We start from the raw sequence: 18,734 nt of genomic DNA, 5'->3' as shown, positions 1-18,734 counted from the left end.
TTATTAAGAGGTAGCACTGATCTGAATAACGGTACACGTTAAGCATAATATATATCTATGTTCGACGAAACTAATTAAAATGATCTAATAAAGTTTCAAACTTCACCCAATAGGCAGAAGTTGCGAATAAAAGGAATTAATATCGTGTTTATCAAGAAAGGGGTATTGAAACGCTCGCTTATCAAGTATTAAAGCGGATTCATTGTTAACTTTGCTGAAACGCGGTGCGGCGATGCGTAAACACAGAGTTCGGAATTTGTTGTTGTATCGATATCGATTACTGCTATAGAACGTTTAACTCTGGATTGGACCATGACGCCACACGCCACGCGACTGTTGAAAACTTGGAGAGTAAGCGCCGCAAGGCGTTAAGATCAATGTATGCAACGCACGGCTACCCATACAATTTTATACGAAGTTGTCGTCTTTTATGGTGGCAATTTTCAACTGCAGCTTGCACGCAAGAACCGCTTTTTACTGTAATACCAATACGCGTGCTTTAACCGGTTTCTTTGTTTGTTAGAATAGCAATTGAAGTGCGAACACCGAAAGATATAACCGCGTTTAAGAGTTTATTTGTTTTATTATGCAATAAATTCCACGAGTGCCAACGTGAAATATCTTCCTTTATCATTCACCCAAGATCTGTTTTAATGCGTGTTTTAATGAACTTATTATACGCAGATTCCTTCTCTGTCACCTGTTGTTAGAGTGGAACAATAATATAGCATAATGGGTCTGACGTCGTTTGTTGACGAGTTATGGTGGTGATGGTCCGCGAGCGATCGTTAATCTGTGGTCGGTTGCTTGTGCTTTATTCAGTTTATTTCCCCGCTAATTCAACCGTCCGTTAACCAAACTGATTTATAAATTAATTTTGAAGCAAACCAAAGTAATTTTGAAGCAAACTGGACGTGACAAACGGACAGACGTTCCGTTTTTTTCCTTCTGAGTTACGGAAACCTAAAAAGCTAATGAAAAAGAAGGAAACTAAGAAACGCCTTACACGTCGTTTTGTCTAGATAATTAGGTAATGGTGCTGTTTTCTCTTAACACCAGAATTTAATGAGACATGTTTAAGTTTATGAATTCAATTATTTTATACACAAACGTTTTAATTCACCTATTGGACGTTAGTTGACAAATTAATAATAAGTTTTCGTTTTATCTTAGCTTATCGAAAATGGAGCCACCTGGTTTTATGAAAGAGCGAATTGGTTGTAAAAAATATTGCACATTGTTATAAAAGATAGTTGCAAAAAATACGAAAATAACGTAAAGTGCTTCCAATAACGTTAATGTTTTTTTTCTGTGTATGTAAGGAAGGATGTAGTAATTTACTCTTTGAAATTAAACCTGTTATTAAGAGCTTTCTGTATATATATGTTAATAAATTAATAATGAATGGTAATGCATTGCAATTATTGCAAGCATCAGTTAAAAATAAAGGTAAGGTGATTTTTAATTTAAGTTTAATTTTAAATGACGCTGAGTTGTATGGATCTCTACTATTTAGCTATGTAGGTATTTAAATCTCCGAAATTTTTGTTTAAGCTTTATATAGGTACTTATATAGTTTCTAATACAGTTGAACTTACCTCACGTTATTTCTAGCTCATGTTCAACTGCTGGTGACCAGAGGGCTGGCCAATATTTTGCCCAGCGGATTAGCATTGCCATCCAGCGGGGCAATGCGGCCAGCCTTCTGGGTACCTACCCTACCGAGCGACCACGACCTAGTTTTATTTTAAGTGTTTTTATTAATTAAACGAGGTCCACTGCTGGATTATTAATATATATCTTAATAATCTTACTCAACCTGCACGTCGATTTGACCGTGCATGACTGCAATAAATCTACAAAGGATACATATAAACAATGCATAATTTTGAGAGAGTCTCGCACAGTCATCAAAGGTCTCCGGAGGAAGGTATCGAGGCCTCAATTCCGTAGTGCATTGCAGTGCATCCTACCCCTGCAAGCAGTGCGGAAGTGAGGCTGAGACACCTTGTAGCGACGCCTCAACACAACCGGAACACGAACAGCCAGATTTGGTATCTTGGCAAGAATTGGGAAGGAAGCTGGTATATGTGTAACAACAATGTGGAATGATTATTTTAATAAAACACCAGATGATAGTAGGTACCTATAGGGCAATTAGTTATATGGTTATATTTATTTATTTAATATTTATTGCGCAATACAGGACGGTACAAATGGCGAACTAAATGCCTTAAGGCATTTTCTACCAGTCTACCACTGGGCTAAACCTGTAAAGTAAAATAGAACTTTTACATTTCAAATGATATTTTTAACCCCTAGTGTGGCCTTCCATCACAAAAACAACAAAATATTAGGCCCGAGATCCACTTGTAAGTTTTACTTACGTATGTAGGCACAAAGCTATTTGTTAGAATGAGATAACGATATTCATCTCTCACTCTGTAGTATAGTTGTGTCCCTACTTACATAAGTAAAACTTACAAGTGTATTTTGGGCCTTTCATTTCTTTAATATATGGTTTATTTTTGAAATGATAAGAGATTATAACAGGCCGTAAGCTACTTACTTTTTACTTCAACATTTTTTACATAAACGTAGCACCTAAATTATTGTGGAACTACCTATATTGCATATTATTAGATACCTACTTAATAACCTAAAACATTATACATATTGTTAGGCTTCTTGTAATTAGTTTTTAATTGAGGGCCGTCACTTGCAAATGGTGTTTAGATTCCGCTAATCGCACGTTCTTTCTTATATGAGAAATTAGTTATTTTTCCTTAACGCTGATAATTCCTTATTGTCGATGCGACTTTAATATTTCTTAGAATTATAAAAAAAAATACTTTGTCACCTACGCGTTTAGATAGAATATCTTACAATATCAGTTTACCGCCATCAAAGACTCGCAGAAAGGGTACAAAGGATTTTTATGGTTGACTTGTTTTTGTCAGAAGAATAAATTTCTTAACTTTCACTCTTATTTTTATTTTGGAGGCTTGTTTGAAGCCCTTTTTACTCTTTTATGTTTGGGTATTAACGGAAATCAAATAATATTGAGTTGACACATCTACTCTTAATTCGTTGAGTTGGTGTAGGTAAATAATCTGTGTGAATGGAATTTTGAATTATAACGAAAAGTCTGTATTTTTAATCAACTCTTGTTTTATCGATTAATACAATTATAAAGGTACTGTAATACCTTAGGATGTACTTGTGAGTTGTAAAGTGAATAAAACAATGTTGACGTTTCATTATTGAATTCCCACTGCCAATGCTCTGCCTTTGTGTTTGTTGTGGGTTTAATTATAATGTATTGGGACATGACTGATGCTGATGACAGTGATATTATAGTAAGTTTTGATAATAAGTAGGTAGCTGATATTGTTCGCCTTTATTTATACCATGATTAAGTTAACCTATGTGGTAAATAAAATATTTCTGCTCTTAGCAAATGGATGATACAAACATTCAAATTGCCAGGTGAAGGCGAGAGCGAGGGTGGAGGGCTGCCGTGCCTGGTGTTCGTACACGGGGAGTCATACGAGTGGAGCTCGGGCAGCGCCTACGACGGAACCACGCTGGCGGCGCACGGCAACATCATTGTAGTCACTATTAACTTTAGGTTAGGTGTATTGGGTAAGTGAAGAGATACCTACTGCCGTATTCGAACTTCAAGATATTCACAAGAGACGACACGTACTAGATCCATTTTAGATACGTTATAGTTTAGATTTCAACTAGTTCTCTATTGATGCGAATTGGATCTCTAAGTCATATCTTGTGGAAATCGTTCAAGAGTATCTCCAGAATCGCGCAAATGTAAAATTTGACAGGTTAGATCTTAAACATATCGTTATCGTATCTTGGTGATGTCTAATAGACATCTAATAGATGTCTAGTTCAAAATCCGTATCGGGCCCCTAGGGACTCTAGAGTCAGACCAAGATAACCTGGAACCGTTTTTTATAGCACAGACGTGCAAGTGTTATTTAAACGTCATAATTTCATAGAAGTTACGACGGCGCTAATCGCACGTTCTTTGACGTTTGACGTTTAGATGGACTCTTTGTTATATACATATACACAAATGTATTTTTTTTAATTATAACATTATGCAAATATTACCTACGAACAATATATGATGTCAAAATAAATCCCACTCTCATGTTACATAACGGCGTATGAGCAACAGGAAAATCTTGTCTGAGAGGTATTATTTCGCGTTCTATTTGGTTGTCAATTTCAATACAGCTCTGCTTACTCGTACATGACCGTCACTTCCTATTTTGGTTTTGTTTTCAGTATTTAATATTTGCTATTTTTATACTTACAAGTGTTGTTTTACAAAAATAATACTCGTACAATTCTAGAAGTAGGTAGGTTATTTTCTAATCAGTGTAAAAATAAGAAGAATCTTTTTATTTTTCCAAAAAGGAAATCTGTCTAAATCTATTTAACCGATCTATTTCTTTTTTTAACCGATATATGGCTGTATTAATACTTGTTTCCTTTTTGTTGTAATTGGTCTAATGTCCGTTAAAAAGTACACAATAAAGCTTTGTGTGCGCACTCGTCTTGTTTGAGAAGATTTTCAGTGGATTTCTTGGCGTAACTTTGCGGCATTAGCCATCAATCTGTAGTATAAAGAGTCCATTTACGGCCTATTTCCTGCTTGAAGCTTTTTATAATAGCCATGAGTGAGTGAACCGAGGCTGCTTGACTTGAAATATTGAACTGGCTAATTTATTTATTTAAGCTTGTTTCAAACATGGCTTTAATTAAAGCCTTCGTAACTATGTAGTACTTAGGTATACCTACCGTAACTGACTAAAATATTTTCCAAATTATAAACTTAAACTTCACAGTATCTTTCAATTTAGGCAATCACGCAATATAGGTTTGGTACATCATTATGTTCAATAAAGTGACCTACAAACTTTACTTTACTTACTTAAGATGGAACGGAGTTTTGATGAGGTGAATTGGGACTTCCATAAAACAAAATACTTACAAAGTTGACTTTCTTATTCCATCGATAACACTCCGGTAACATGGTACCAAAAAGTAAGAAAAGGTTTTCTAAAAAGTACAGTAACAAAAAAGACTGAGCGAAATTGTAATGTGTCGGGACGATATACACTCCAGGCCAAAAGTATTGAAAGAACGCTGTTTTCTTTAATAATTGAGGTTTCTATTACTTATTGTTATTGTGTATTGGTAGGTAACCAAACTTACATTAAGCAACCTAAAAGATTAAAAATACACTCTAAGTATTAAAACATCCTAATATATTGTAAAAAATTGAACGTTGGAACAGTTACATAACACTTGTTGTACCTACTTTATTTTCCTCTACATTCATTCTCATTTCATTTATTGAATGCCAACCATGGTATTATAAGGTGCTAAATATAACATATATATATGTTATAATAATAACATTATAAAGTACAGCATGGACCCTGCTAGGGCGTGACAAATCTTAGAATATAATTTAACATAGGGGGGAAAAAATGTAAAAATTTACACTTAAAACTAATACATATTTTCCGATCTGTCGTTCATATATTCTTCGAGAGTGTAAAAAGCTTTAGATATTAAATATTTTTTTAGTTTTGTAACAATAGTAGTGTATTTCTCTTCAGCTACTATGTGACTCTTAAATGCTTATAGCAACAAGAATAAAATATTTTCTTCTACAGTCAATAATTCTTTCATTCTAAAATATGTGTGTTTGGAGTCCCGATAAGAATGAATAAGAGAATTTCATGGTTCCGATTTGTAAGTATTTACAAGGTGCCCGGTTGGTCGCTTTTATCTCGATCCATTATCCTTAGTCTGAGGTGTGATTTTAAAATGATACGGTGAAAGCTTTACTCTTCTACCGTGGAACAACGGCTAATTTTCTTCGAGGCTTTATTTATTATATCAACGCTGGAGATTTAAAATCCAATCCTTATCTTTAACTAATGAATGATTCTCAATGACATTGAAAGGTTTTTTGACAACTTTCTGTAAGTCTCAATAAAACTAGTAGATATTGTTATCCCTTATCCTGTTTGTTGACGGATATTTATTTAGAATAAACAAGCCGTTACCAGCTTAAGTTGGTCATCGCTTAGATCAAAAGTCATACATATCCAAGTATATTTTTGACGTAAAACATATTAATACAAAAAAAATATTTTATAAAAAAATATACATTCAAAATGAAGGTTACGGTATTTTATTTCATTATTTTACCAATTGAGGAATGGAAGAATGCAGCCTTTGAATGCTTCGACAATCGAAAATAGCTTGTCCATGTGTCAGTATTTTTGTAAAATACGAGTAAAAATAATGTGATCGTGTGAGAGGATCTGGATTGTCTTTGTCTGTTCGCATGAGTTAACATGCATGAGATGAGGGGCGAAATATATTTATTGAATGCAAAGATGCTCAAAGAAATAGCATGTCTTTATACGCTGTAATTGCTGTAGGAAGTATCTTATCGTATTAACGGGGACGGCCAAATGTAATTTTAGTACCTACTTAAATATGCACAATAAACAATATGTTACTCCATTTATTTAACTCAAATCTAGAGGTATCTACTTTACATCTAAAATGAAACTTCATGAGAGATTGGACATTAAATATGTTGTCAACTTTTCCAGTTATCGATATTATGTATGTATCATAATTTAATAATAGGTACTGACTTTTAACTGTGGATTACTTTTTTTTGTTAAAACTTTTAAAAAAAGGTGAGAGAAGAACCTACGATGCTTTAAAAACTATGTGTATATAAATTAAATCATTTAAAACTTTCGCGTTTTGAACATACATTAAATCACATTATAACATTTATTATGTAAATTCGCGTTAGACCCGGCTGTAAATGTGATTCACATGTATTTAAGGTAACTTTTGTTAATAAATTATTGTTATCAGGTTTTTTAAAGACTGGTGCTAAGGGGTCGGCGCAGGGTAACTTCGGACTGATGGACCTAGTGGCAGGCCTGCATTGGCTGCGCGAGAACCTACCCGCGTTCGGTGGGGACCCGGAGCGGGTGACCCTCATGGGCCACGGGACGGGTGCGGCGCTCGCCAACTTCCTCGCAGTCTCGCCTGTTGCTCGAGGTGAGGAAGGAGCTTATTTAGGTCAACATATATTCAACCTGCGTGCAAAGGTCAATCGCTCCCTTGATTCTCTTTCGCTAGTATACGCGTGAGGGAGCTATATGCTAATTGCTACCTATAGTGTCCGGAACGGAGGACAGGAGTGAAGTGGGTGGATACATTGAAGCGCTTAGAATAATACCTAGAGGAAACGGTGAGAGTGAGTCAGTCCCTAAAAAATGCGACGCTCTTTGTTTGAAACTCGAAGTGAATATCAGATACATTGTCAATGTCATATTTCACGGTGTCTATTGATTACCGTTGTGACACGAGCTCTAATTAAAACAAGTCAAAATCAAAAGAAATTATTTTTTGGTTTGTATTTTGACCATGATTGATTAAAAGATGTGATATAAAAATAATATATAGCAATAGGTAATGTAAATCATAACCAAAATATGATGATTTACAATCTGTAATAGATCAATGAATTACTTTTTCTTAAATTATGTTACTTAAATTTAATGTTTTCATATCTATTTAAAATAACAGAATAGCATAATTATTTGATGTTTCACAATAGGTATTTGTTTAACTCTTTTGGAGGAATGTTTCGCGCAACTGTATATAATACAATTAGGTGATGTTTATTCGTTCACCGAGGGTAAGCCCTGTGGAGATTTCATTATTTTACGTAGCGCACCTACATCCCGTTTATATCCTCTGTAACTTAATGCGATTAAAGGGGCTAGCCGCTCAAGGCACGCACAAGAGCTTTCTCAAACGTAATTAAAAGTAAGGTCGGTCTACCAGAACTTAGTCCAGCAACTTAAAAATACAAAAAACAAGGTTTGATACAATAAAGGGGAAGGAAGCAAACAAATGTTTTTCCTTGAGGACAGATTTCGGCATCTTGCCGATTCTTGTGTTCGAAATAACAAAATTAAATTAGGTTTTTTGTTGTTTCAGAGCTACTGAGGCGTGTCATCTTGTTAAGCGGGTCGGGTCTCAGCTCATGGGCATTGCAGAGAGAGCCACTTACGATAAAAAGAAAGGTAACCCATAAGGATTGTTGATCTGCCAAATGTCGCCTCTAGCTATATAACGCTATACATAGGTATTTGTCGCCGGGTATTATTCATACCGGATGATAGCTAGACTATGTAAATAACTCAAGATGTTACCGTAAAGGGTATCATCACTTCGATTTTATCTTATGGTCTACTTCCTCTGTCTAGTTAAATGATTTTGCATACTCCTACATATCTTACCCGCCAAATGGGATTCGGATAGAAATCGTAAACTTAATAATGATGTAAGTAGATTCAGTTAGTACTTTTTGTTAGCAAAATCTATACTTTTTGGAATAATATATATCATTTCTGTGTTTATATTACAACAATAGGAAACCAGCGCCCCCTAAAGAAATGTTGTCTGTATTGCCAAACCCGCCTCATTTCTAGTATGTAGTAGGTAGTCGGTAGTGCTATTGAGCGTTACCTACTAGATATTTTTATTGTAATATTTGTTTAATTTCAAATCACAATGTTTGATGCCACTGTTCTATTTAATAAAAATTCTAAAACGCACTATCAATTTTGACTGAATTCAAACAGTTTCTTAGGGTTACGAATTTGCTCGTTAGATTGCGCTTTTATATCCTTAAGAGCGTTATTAGGATTTTTTCCTTTGGGTACCCCTGACCCAGCCCTGACCTAGGTACATAATATAGGATTAAGGATGACTCACGCTAGACCTGGCCGGCGCCGGGCTGGACCTTCCGGCGGTTCGTTTTCTATGGAAAGCTACACGTGATCACCGATCACCCGTCATAGGATATGACATGTCGGACGCGCCGGCCCGGGCTCGGCCCGGCCTAGCGTGAGTCATCCTTTAATGTCTTAATTTTTAGATTAGCGTCTTTATGCCCTATTCGTTTCCTCTAACACCTTTGTTTTGCATATTGCTTTTTTATTTGCGAATAGCGACAATTCAGTTTATGGTCAGCATGAACCATCTAACTACCTTCTTTAATATTCTTAGGCACTGATCGTAGTGATCGTTTTCGTTATAATATTATTAAATGAGATGGTTGTTAGGTGGCGGAGCAGACGGGTTGCCACGGCGACCTGCAGGAGGACGACCTGGCGCCGTGCCTGCGAAACAAGCCGCTGGCCGAGTTGCTCGCCGTGCGGCTCGATCCGCCGCGCTTCCTGCCCGGCTTCGCACCCTTCGTCGACGGCACTGTTATAGTCAATCCGTCTTCCGTAAGTTTATTATTTACAACAATCAGATCCAACAACATACTTGAGTCGTTTACATTAATTATGTACTTTTAGGCACGTTCGGTTAATGTTCGCCACGATACCTACAGACGCCATAGTGTCAACGCTAAATGTTCATTTCACCACAAAACGTGAACATAACTTGAAGTCGGGCTCTAAATTAAAAGTACGCCTCAATTTATTACACAACAGTTATAGCCCTGGTCTTAGTCTTAACCCTGGATTTACTTAAAAAAAAAACTACAGACATACTCGTAAAACGATTTAAAGTCATTTAAACTCATTAGGTAATCAGTATAACGGATTTATATAAATATTCTGACAGTATAATAAACAATGCATATTAAATTAGTTGTTACACCAAACAAATCCAACACTACAAAAAATAAAGTTTCCAATTGGACAGAATTTGTTTCAGGACATGATAGTTATTCTTTCATATACCGATTAAGTTACCTATTACCTATTACATAAATATCTTCTTGTATATGTATTTCGAACAGTAGGGAATGGATTATATTAAACTTATTTCTAAAAAGTCCATGCAGTTTTGTTTTGTGTATGTACCTACTTATGATTAATCGGTAATAGAAAATAAGGTCTTTTTTTAGGATAACTAAAAGAGCATTCCAAAGTCATTTCACACACAGATTTAGCTCATTGACACATCATCACTCATATGGTCTCCGCATTCGTCAACGCTGTACTGTTCGTATATTAAAAGTCAATATTTGGTATGGTTTCTGAACTCTGAACGATTTATAAAAGTCGAGGACTTGAAAGGCGTGAATGTGATAACGCTCCAGAAAATGCAAATCGCCTTAAAAGAAAACATGGACATATATAGAAGAACAACAATCTTTTAATACTTATGTATCATAATGCATTGAATTACTTCTAAATGCTTCGTCTCTGATATTTTCTACCATTTAAATCCTTCTACAATTAAATTGTAAATTTAAACCATTAAAATTAAACTGAATATTCATAACTTCAGAACATAAACCTCCGGAGATTGAAGCTCATCGGGCCAAAAGGCACTGCAGCTCCAACTCAATCACAAAAGCATGTAACCCAAATTTAACCTTGTCGTGTCAGGGCTTTGTTTCGATTATAAAACCATTTTGCCTAGGGCGGTTATGTTACCCTAGTAGGTACATAGACTCGGCTCTTATTCAAATCGGCGTTATATGGGCCAGCACGTAGTTAGATACGCCACAGTTCAATTAGATTAATTGATCGGACATCTCTGACGTGGCAACGTTGCTTCACTTGCCTGTAACGTAATGATACCTAGATTCGAGCAATCTGTCTGCCAACATTTCGCACGCTCCTCTACACATGATTTCACTAGTGCGTTGTTGATACCAGATTCTAGTTCTAATTACGTACGTGAAAAAAGTTCGTCAAAATTTTAATCAAATAAGCTATACCTGGAATCGTCGACAGATCTCCTGCATTGAAGAAATCAAAATAAATAAGCAATCAAATTACGTTGAGTATATACCTACTTAAGCACAAATCTGTTTGAAATTACTTTGGACGAAAGCCTAAAGAGATTAAACTAATCGTGTCTTACAAAACAGTTGAGTTCTGAACTAATCTGGATTATTACAGCCGACTTCTACAACTTCACTTTTCGTGGAGTTTCGTGCGCAGAACCTTAACATATGCTGCGAATAAACTTCATTCGCCATCTTGTACCTTGGTAAAGGCTGTAATAAGTTTCGGAACTAAAACTATTCATTTCACGTTTTAAAATGTAACTTATCTTTAGAAGTATTTTATTTTAAAATACCTAAATACAATGATACAAAAAAAAGAGTCAGTAAAATATAATATTTTTTCACATACCTAGGCCCCTCCGCCCACCGACAGCACGCGGCTCGGCGTCGGCGCCGCCGCGGTGGCGTCCGCTGCCGGCCACGAGCTCGCCGACTTTCCGCATAGGGAACTATTGTTCGGCCTTACCACTACTGGTAACTTTACATTTTTTTTGTATTAGGTAATGTTTGGATATTCTACATTTCACATCGATTTATGGATAAATTTCATCACATCAAATATAAATACCTCCATAGTATACTTTTCCTTAAAGCGCAAAGAAAATTCAAACATTATGACTGATGCATAGAGCATTCTGAGCCCTTAGGGCAATAAACTATTTTCATATTAAAGGCATTGGTTAATGTATTCGAATTGTTTTCTATTTCTATTAGTATGGTAGATCTATTAAAAGTCTGTTTTACTTTTCTAATAGATTCCGTGGGTCTGGATCATAAATATGCAAAGTGAAATGCCATTCCTTGCAGAATCTTACCTGGAATTCAACGCTCAAGACTTGGAGTTCGGTTTCAACGAAAGCCGCCGGGACCGCATTCTGCGCACATTCGTTAGGAACGCCTACTACTACCACCTTAACGAAATATATTCCACTCTGAAGAATGAGTACACGGATTGGGATAAACCTTTGCAAAACCCCCTCAGCGTCCGCGACGCTACGCTTGAGGTACGTGTTGTACTTTTTTCTTACTTAAACTTTTAATCAACTTATAAATACTCTATCTGATAAAAGCCTTCTTCCATGGATAAAGTTTCAATTACTTCTAATATAGAAAAGACGCGTGATTACACTGCTAAACTACGCTTCTGTTTGGGGATACGCTTCCGGTTTGCTCCAGAATATTAGGGAGTATTGTTATTAATTATTGATACTATATTTTCTGCAAGATAACGATGTTGCGTGTATTTATTTATGGGTTCTGTGTGATCACGATATCGATAGTGGGCTCCAAGTTGATAACTGACAGGCTGAGTCGACTATTCTCGAGCGCCCCAAGCCGGCGGTATCGCAGACGATCTCAATTAAGCTTCAAGTGGTTTTCGCAACTCACCGAGCGTTCCCGCGTCCTACAAAGGAAGTTAATGACGCTCGCGCACACTGAATACAAGATGGGCGCGGTGAAAGGCTTTATTAGAAAAGACTTGCATCTTCGGGTAAGAAATTAGCGTCGGCTCTGTTGCAACAATTAGGACGCTTGGTCGTAGATACTTAGAAATACGCAAACATTTTATCACTGACTTTAATTTAACTTTGCGAGTTACGTTTCAGTTAGTAGTCTGTGGTACACGTTGTGTAATTTCATTTTGCGCTTCCATTAGGTGCTTAGCGACGGGCGAACGGCGGCCCCACTTATCAGGTTAGGGTACCTGCACGCTCTCCGCGGTGGAACCACTTATTTTTCGCACTTTCACCACCTCTCGCCCGACAAGGATTATCCACAGGTACGCCTTACTCTTGAAATTAATTGACTTTTTTATTAACTGACAACAATTACCAACTTAAATAAATATATTTTTTATTACGTGTAATGTATTCGTAGCGTCCTGGTTCAGTGCACGGCGAGGAACTGCCTTACTACTTGGGTGTTCCACTGTCCTTGGCTCATCACGCACAGAACTACACTCAACAGGAACAGCGAGTTTCACGTTTATGCATGCACTACATCACCAACTTCGTTAAATACGGGTAAGTCCTTGAACACTTATGGATGGATGCTTAAGATTTATGCACTTATTGATTAGTTAAATAAATAGTGCATATATTCGTGTTGCTCCTCGCTGCTGCCAGCATCTACGTAATTATGCTGCAGGGGGATATTTATTACTTATTTAAAGACTAGTTTTACTTTTTTTAGGTTTAGGTTTTAAGGTTTAAAGTGAAGTTATTTAATTCTGTTAATTTTTGTTTCCGTTTTCAATAAAGTATAAATATATACAAGATATTTGATATTTGTGTGACGGGCCCCGAAGCACCTATTAATAGAAAAGTTAAAAATAAATAAAACGTAACGTATAGTAGAAAAGGAAACGTTAAGTATTAGGGTTCCGTACCTCAAAAGGAAAAAAACGGAACCCTTATAGGATCACTCGTGCGTCTGTCTGTCCGTCAGTCACAGCCTATTTTCTCCGAAACTACTGGACCAACTAAGTTGTAATTTGGTACACATATGTAAGTTTGTGACTCAAAGAATTAAGGACATGTACGTTACGTAATTTTAAATATGGAGGCCTCTTTTGAGGGGGTAAATAAGAAAATTTAAAAATAAAGTTTTTCAAACTATATCGTGTTACATATCAAATGAAAGAGCTCATTGTGAGAATCTCAAATATTTTTTTTTATAATTTTAGGATAAACAGTTTAGGAGTAATTTAAGAAAATAGGCAAAAAAAATCCTCCGAACCGAAACTACTGGGTTAAAAATTTTGTAAAAAATACACAAAATAGTTCTTTACCTATAGATGACACGAAAACCTATTAGAGATGTGCAGTCAAGCATGAGTCTGGCTTAATTACTTAGTTTTGATTCGACCCCTATGGGTTTTTAATAGACATTTCACTCACGTTTCACATAAAAAATACATTGTAAAAAATTGTGTAATGTACGGAACCCTTGGAACGCGAGTCCAACTCGCACTTGGCCGGTTTTTTATATAACTACTTACACTGACTTCATGTTAGTGTCGATTATATATAAGGACTAATAAACGTGCAACTTTGCGTATTAAATCGTGGCTTATACATTAACCCACTCTGAGGATTTGAAGAAATCATCAAGTTTCCTATCACGTATGAAATAAAATTACGCCCCTTTACAGTTAACTTCAAGTTACAATACGCGGTACGTAGGTAATGCGAGAGGGCACTACCAACCGGGGAATTGTGTAGTATGTAGCTAGAAAGATGCACCTATTTATAAAAATGTTTTTAGTTCGAATATTTTTAAGCATCTTGGTCGAGCCGATGTGACTGATGCCGACTGTATAGGTACTTTATTTCTAATCTTATTAATGTACGTGACTTTCTGAGACCCCCGTTACAAATTTGTGTACATATTCCACAATCTATCCTGAATTTTCATTGATTAACAAAAGGTTCCAAATTCAAAAACAAAACAACTGCGTCTGGGTCTCAGGAGCTTAACAGGAATAAAAATAAAAGAATTTCTTGTAAACAAAAACCTATAGTTTCACATTCATTTATTTTCATTTGATAGTTCCAAATTTTAAGAAACCAAATAGAATGAAATTACACCGAATACGACGCTAATTAGGAAGATGCATTTAGGTAATCGCACTTAGTGTTGTTTATGTTCTTTGAGCTTAGAAACTTTTTGAGTCCACTTATTTCGTTTTATTATGTAAAGGGGAATTAAAAATAATTGTCATATAGAATGAAGAAGAGAAGAAGTTTTGTAATTTTAATGAATTAGGGTAGAATCACATCTGTCAGCATCGAGCCGCATTTTATATATGAGAAATTGCTCGTTAGTTTGAAGATGCGTACGCATGCTTTCAGCTTTCCGATGCGTACGCATCTTCATACTAACGAGCGATTTCTCATATATAAAATGCGGCTCGATGCTGACAGATGTGACTTCACCCTAATGAGCATTTTTCCGTAGTAATCCGAACGACCCGACTGCTACCCCGCCACCTAGCCCACTGTTGGGCGAGACACCAAGACTTGGCCCCAACCAGACGCCTTACTGGGACACTTATGACACCATCAACCAACTCTACCTGGAGATTAGTGCGTAACTGTCTTATATTATAAATATATACAGGGTGACTAAAATATGGCCAATAACCCACTACATAGTAATTGGCCACTCTTAACAATCATTGACTTGTTTCTTTCTAATTACTATGCAGTGGCCAATAACTATAGCAGTCACCTTATCGAATAAACAACTTTTCGCTTTTAAACAAACTTTTGGGTTCCAAACAGTATAATTGCTACAACTAGTCCGTTGTGCTCATTTATTTCAATTAGCTTTCGTTTTGCGGTACAGGTAGTAAACCTGAAATGCGCAGCCATTACCGGGGCCACAAGATGTCGCTCTGGCTGTCCCTCATCCCGCAACTGCACCGCCCCGGGCCCGACATGCCGGATGCCGCCATGCGGCACCATCATTTTCAGGAAGATCCTAATTATTACGAAGGCAAGTCCATTTGATAAGTATTTGACTGTGCCTTTTTACTTAAGAACAAAATATGTAAACATATCTATTTTATTTGTAGGCGCTGTCAGAGTGCAGTCTCTGTCTCGAACACATGTGCCGCATGTCGTGAATCTGGATGGAACTGGACGTGGCGACAGCGGCCGCAGCACAGCATCGCCGCGCACGGTGCCTCCTCGGCCCTCCGTCCTCCCACCCGCACCTTCCACTGAGTGCCCCCCTAATGTCACGACGACACCCGTCCAAACTGACGACGCTCTGTTGCGGCGACTCGCTTCTTCTCATTATCAGTCTTATACTGCCGCTCTGACCGTCACAATAGCAGTCGGGTGTTTCCTTCTACTTCTCAACGTTCTTATATTCGCTGGTATATATCACCAGAGGGGTTCGCGTCCTCGGCGATCAAAAGATGATTTGGCTGAAGCGGGAAGCTCATCATCTTCTGACAATTATGATGGAAAACTCGACTATGAAGTGCGCGCATTTGATGGGAAGGGTTTCGGTTTCGAGTGTAAATCTGCTCACGTGCCACGAGCTACCGGGTCTAAGTTTGACCTGCGGACGTTATCAGACTGCGGTGAGCCTACGTTTGGTGAATACAGTTGCTACGACGAGAAACATAGGGCGGCGCGTCGGTCGTTACCGGATGTGAGTGTGGGGAGCGCGATTGAAGCCGGTAGTGTAGTGTGTATCGGTGTAGACACACAGAAACCTGATATTCAAAAAGTGGATGGAAGACAAGATCTTATAGGTAGAACTAGCACTTTTGAACCTAGGGTAGTTGATAGTTCTACACAAGTGAAGTTCGGTCCAGTACCCGACCCGTCGGAAGGGGCATGCGAGTCCAACCCCGAGTCGGACTCGGGCGGTGCGAGCGGCTCGGGGATCCTGCGCGTGCCTCCAGCACCCACGACTCCCGCGCCGCCCGGCATCATGAAGAAGAGAGTACAGATTCAAGAGATATCAGTATGAGGATTTCTTGATACCGCTGAGATTGTTGTTAATAAAAGGACTAAATTATAACGAACTCACGACCACTTCACGTGTATATTAGAATACTGACATGTGACAGAGTAAAGAAATATTGTATATATTGATACAGTATTTATATTAGATAAATAATAAATGTGCGTACAGCGAAATGGAGTTAGAGGAATATATGTATTTTTCTCTGCCTTATGTGAATCTGCGGCTGTAAATATGTAAGTAATACTTCTTCTCTCTTCCGCTCTACTTGCTATCGTATAGAAGGTGTGGGAATAGCTTAACAGTCTGTGTAGTTAACAGTACCTACAGTACTTAATAACAAAAATTCAAGCTACTTAATATAATTTGACTGTTACTGCACTATGACTGTTATATTATTTCTACCCTTTACATATAGAATGAAGGAATTGTAGGTTCTTGTGAACGTATTTGTATGTAAAGTTATAAAATTTACATGTGAATATAACAATAACAGTAATGAAGTGATCTAAACTACTTAAATTTGTACATATGGATACAAGAAGTATTTCGTGTAGTATATTATAACTTTGAATGTTGTAATTTTTTGTAAAGTTACTTTAAGTGACTATTACTTTGAGTAGTTTTTGATAAGTAACAATTGAAAATTAAAATGACATACGGGTAAGTACTCAGAAGCACTATTCAAGTTAACTAAACCATATGTTGACGCGAGGACTGTTCAAGTGTTCATCTTATTTAAACAAAACAATGACTTCAAGGTAAACAGGGTACCATTCTTTTAGGGTAAAACACCCCCTTCTGGTAAAATTTATACAAGATGATAATGCCTAACAAGAGTGCTTGTATTTATTATCATAATTCCAAATGTAACTGATTGACATACATGATTGATCCAGCAAGATTAGTAACCTGTTGAATGCCGGAGTCCTGATGGATTAATTAAGTTCCATAATTATATGTGAATCGCTGGTCTCGCCCTAGATACCTAGTATTAGTAATACACTAAACTATCAAAGTTCATAAGCACGTATTTACCGCAGGTTTCATATAGGTACATAGTTTTTTTTTTAAACGTACTAGAAAATTAAATACGTAATATAAATACATAAGACTTCTCTTTTGGATGAAACTATTTCCGATACATTAATAATCCATATAATCAATCATATGAAACATCGATTCTCAAAGTTGCATGGATCTAAATATATATGTACCTACATTCCTACCGGGATCTTCCTAGGATTGTAGTTTTAGGTATCGTCCAATGTTGTCCACTAATTATAAATATTTTGGTTCCACTAATATAAAAAAACCGTCAAAAATGTCAAAAACCATTGAATCGGACAAAGGGACAAAAACATGTGAACACTAACTTTTGTCTCAATTGCGTAAGGGCGTGTAGAAAATGTTGCCCCTTTGACAACGTTTATTCTGGTATATTATATTTGAAATTGATTGTAAGATTTAGTGCATATGTAATTTTTTTTACGTCACCGCGAAGAAAATCTCACTTCCTGGCCAAGCTACGCGAGAGGAAAATCTCACTTTCTGGCCAAGGCAAGACGTAAAACTTTAGACAAACCACGGGTGGTAGTTTGTAAAGCCCCAGATCGCATATTTATCCTCACCTTCGGTTCGGGCCACAAACACCTGCGATCTGGAGCATTTACGAATTCACCTCCCTAGGTATGTAATGTACTATAAATAAACACAAACTATTTAGAAGTGCGAGAGAAATATATTCTTTTTGTTATATTTCTTTGCTATCAAAGTCAAACCAATTTGAAAAAATAGGAACTTAGACATTTTACAGTACAATTTACTGTTTAAATTGCAGTACATATGAACCATCGCGATCAACAACAACAATGAAGAACTTTGTGCGTGAGTACTTGTCCGTATTTTATCTTCACAGGAATTGATGATAATTTAATGGTGAGTGAATAAATCATTAAAAAACATGTCAGTATCCACATTGTGACAAAATGTGAACTAGCTAAGATATTATTTAAATTTTGTTCAGAAGTGATATTGAGGTGAAAATGTATGAATAATTATGTACCTACCTACTTAACTACTCGCTACAAGTTGTTCAACTCGATGAATTTTTAAGAATAATAATTGTCGTGTGTATTTCATCTATGTACAAACCAGGGATGTTGCGGATGCAGATTTTTTGACATCCGCGGATGCGGATGCGGATGCGGATATTTAAAGGCTCACATCCGTGAATGCGGATGCGGATGCGGATGTCAAGATTAGGTACTTAGAAAACGTCAAATATTACATTTTTAGTATTTTTTTATTTAAAAAAAACGAAACGTTTAGTATTTGAGCAAGAATATAG

The 18,734-nt window shown here is 36.7% G+C and overlaps 1 protein-coding gene across 1 annotated transcript in view; it reads left to right on the top strand.

The window, feature by feature from the left end:
- LOC134648075 (neuroligin-1-like) overlaps positions 1-17,176 on the top strand; it is a 68,837-nt gene extending 51,661 nt beyond the window's left edge. The window contains exons 5-15 of the mRNA XM_063502527.1: positions 3,490-3,645; positions 6,943-7,131; positions 8,080-8,165; positions 9,210-9,377; positions 11,254-11,374; positions 11,708-11,904; positions 12,558-12,680; positions 12,779-12,924; positions 14,861-14,988; positions 15,251-15,400; positions 15,480-17,176. Of these exons, the coding sequence (XP_063358597.1) occupies positions 3,490-3,645; positions 6,943-7,131; positions 8,080-8,165; positions 9,210-9,377; positions 11,254-11,374; positions 11,708-11,904; positions 12,558-12,680; positions 12,779-12,924; positions 14,861-14,988; positions 15,251-15,400; positions 15,480-16,390 (2,375 nt within the window). The 3' untranslated portion in view covers positions 16,391-17,176. The remainder of the gene's footprint in view (positions 1-3,489; positions 3,646-6,942; positions 7,132-8,079; positions 8,166-9,209; positions 9,378-11,253; positions 11,375-11,707; positions 11,905-12,557; positions 12,681-12,778; positions 12,925-14,860; positions 14,989-15,250; positions 15,401-15,479) is intronic.
- Positions 17,177-18,734: the final 1,558 nt, after the last annotated feature.

This window comes from Cydia amplana, chromosome 5 (genome assembly GCF_948474715.1).
Source record: "Cydia amplana chromosome 5, ilCydAmpl1.1, whole genome shotgun sequence".
Classification (NCBI taxonomy): domain Eukaryota; kingdom Metazoa; phylum Arthropoda; class Insecta; order Lepidoptera; family Tortricidae; genus Cydia; species Cydia amplana.
This window is presented reverse-complemented; position numbering and strand designations above follow the sequence as displayed.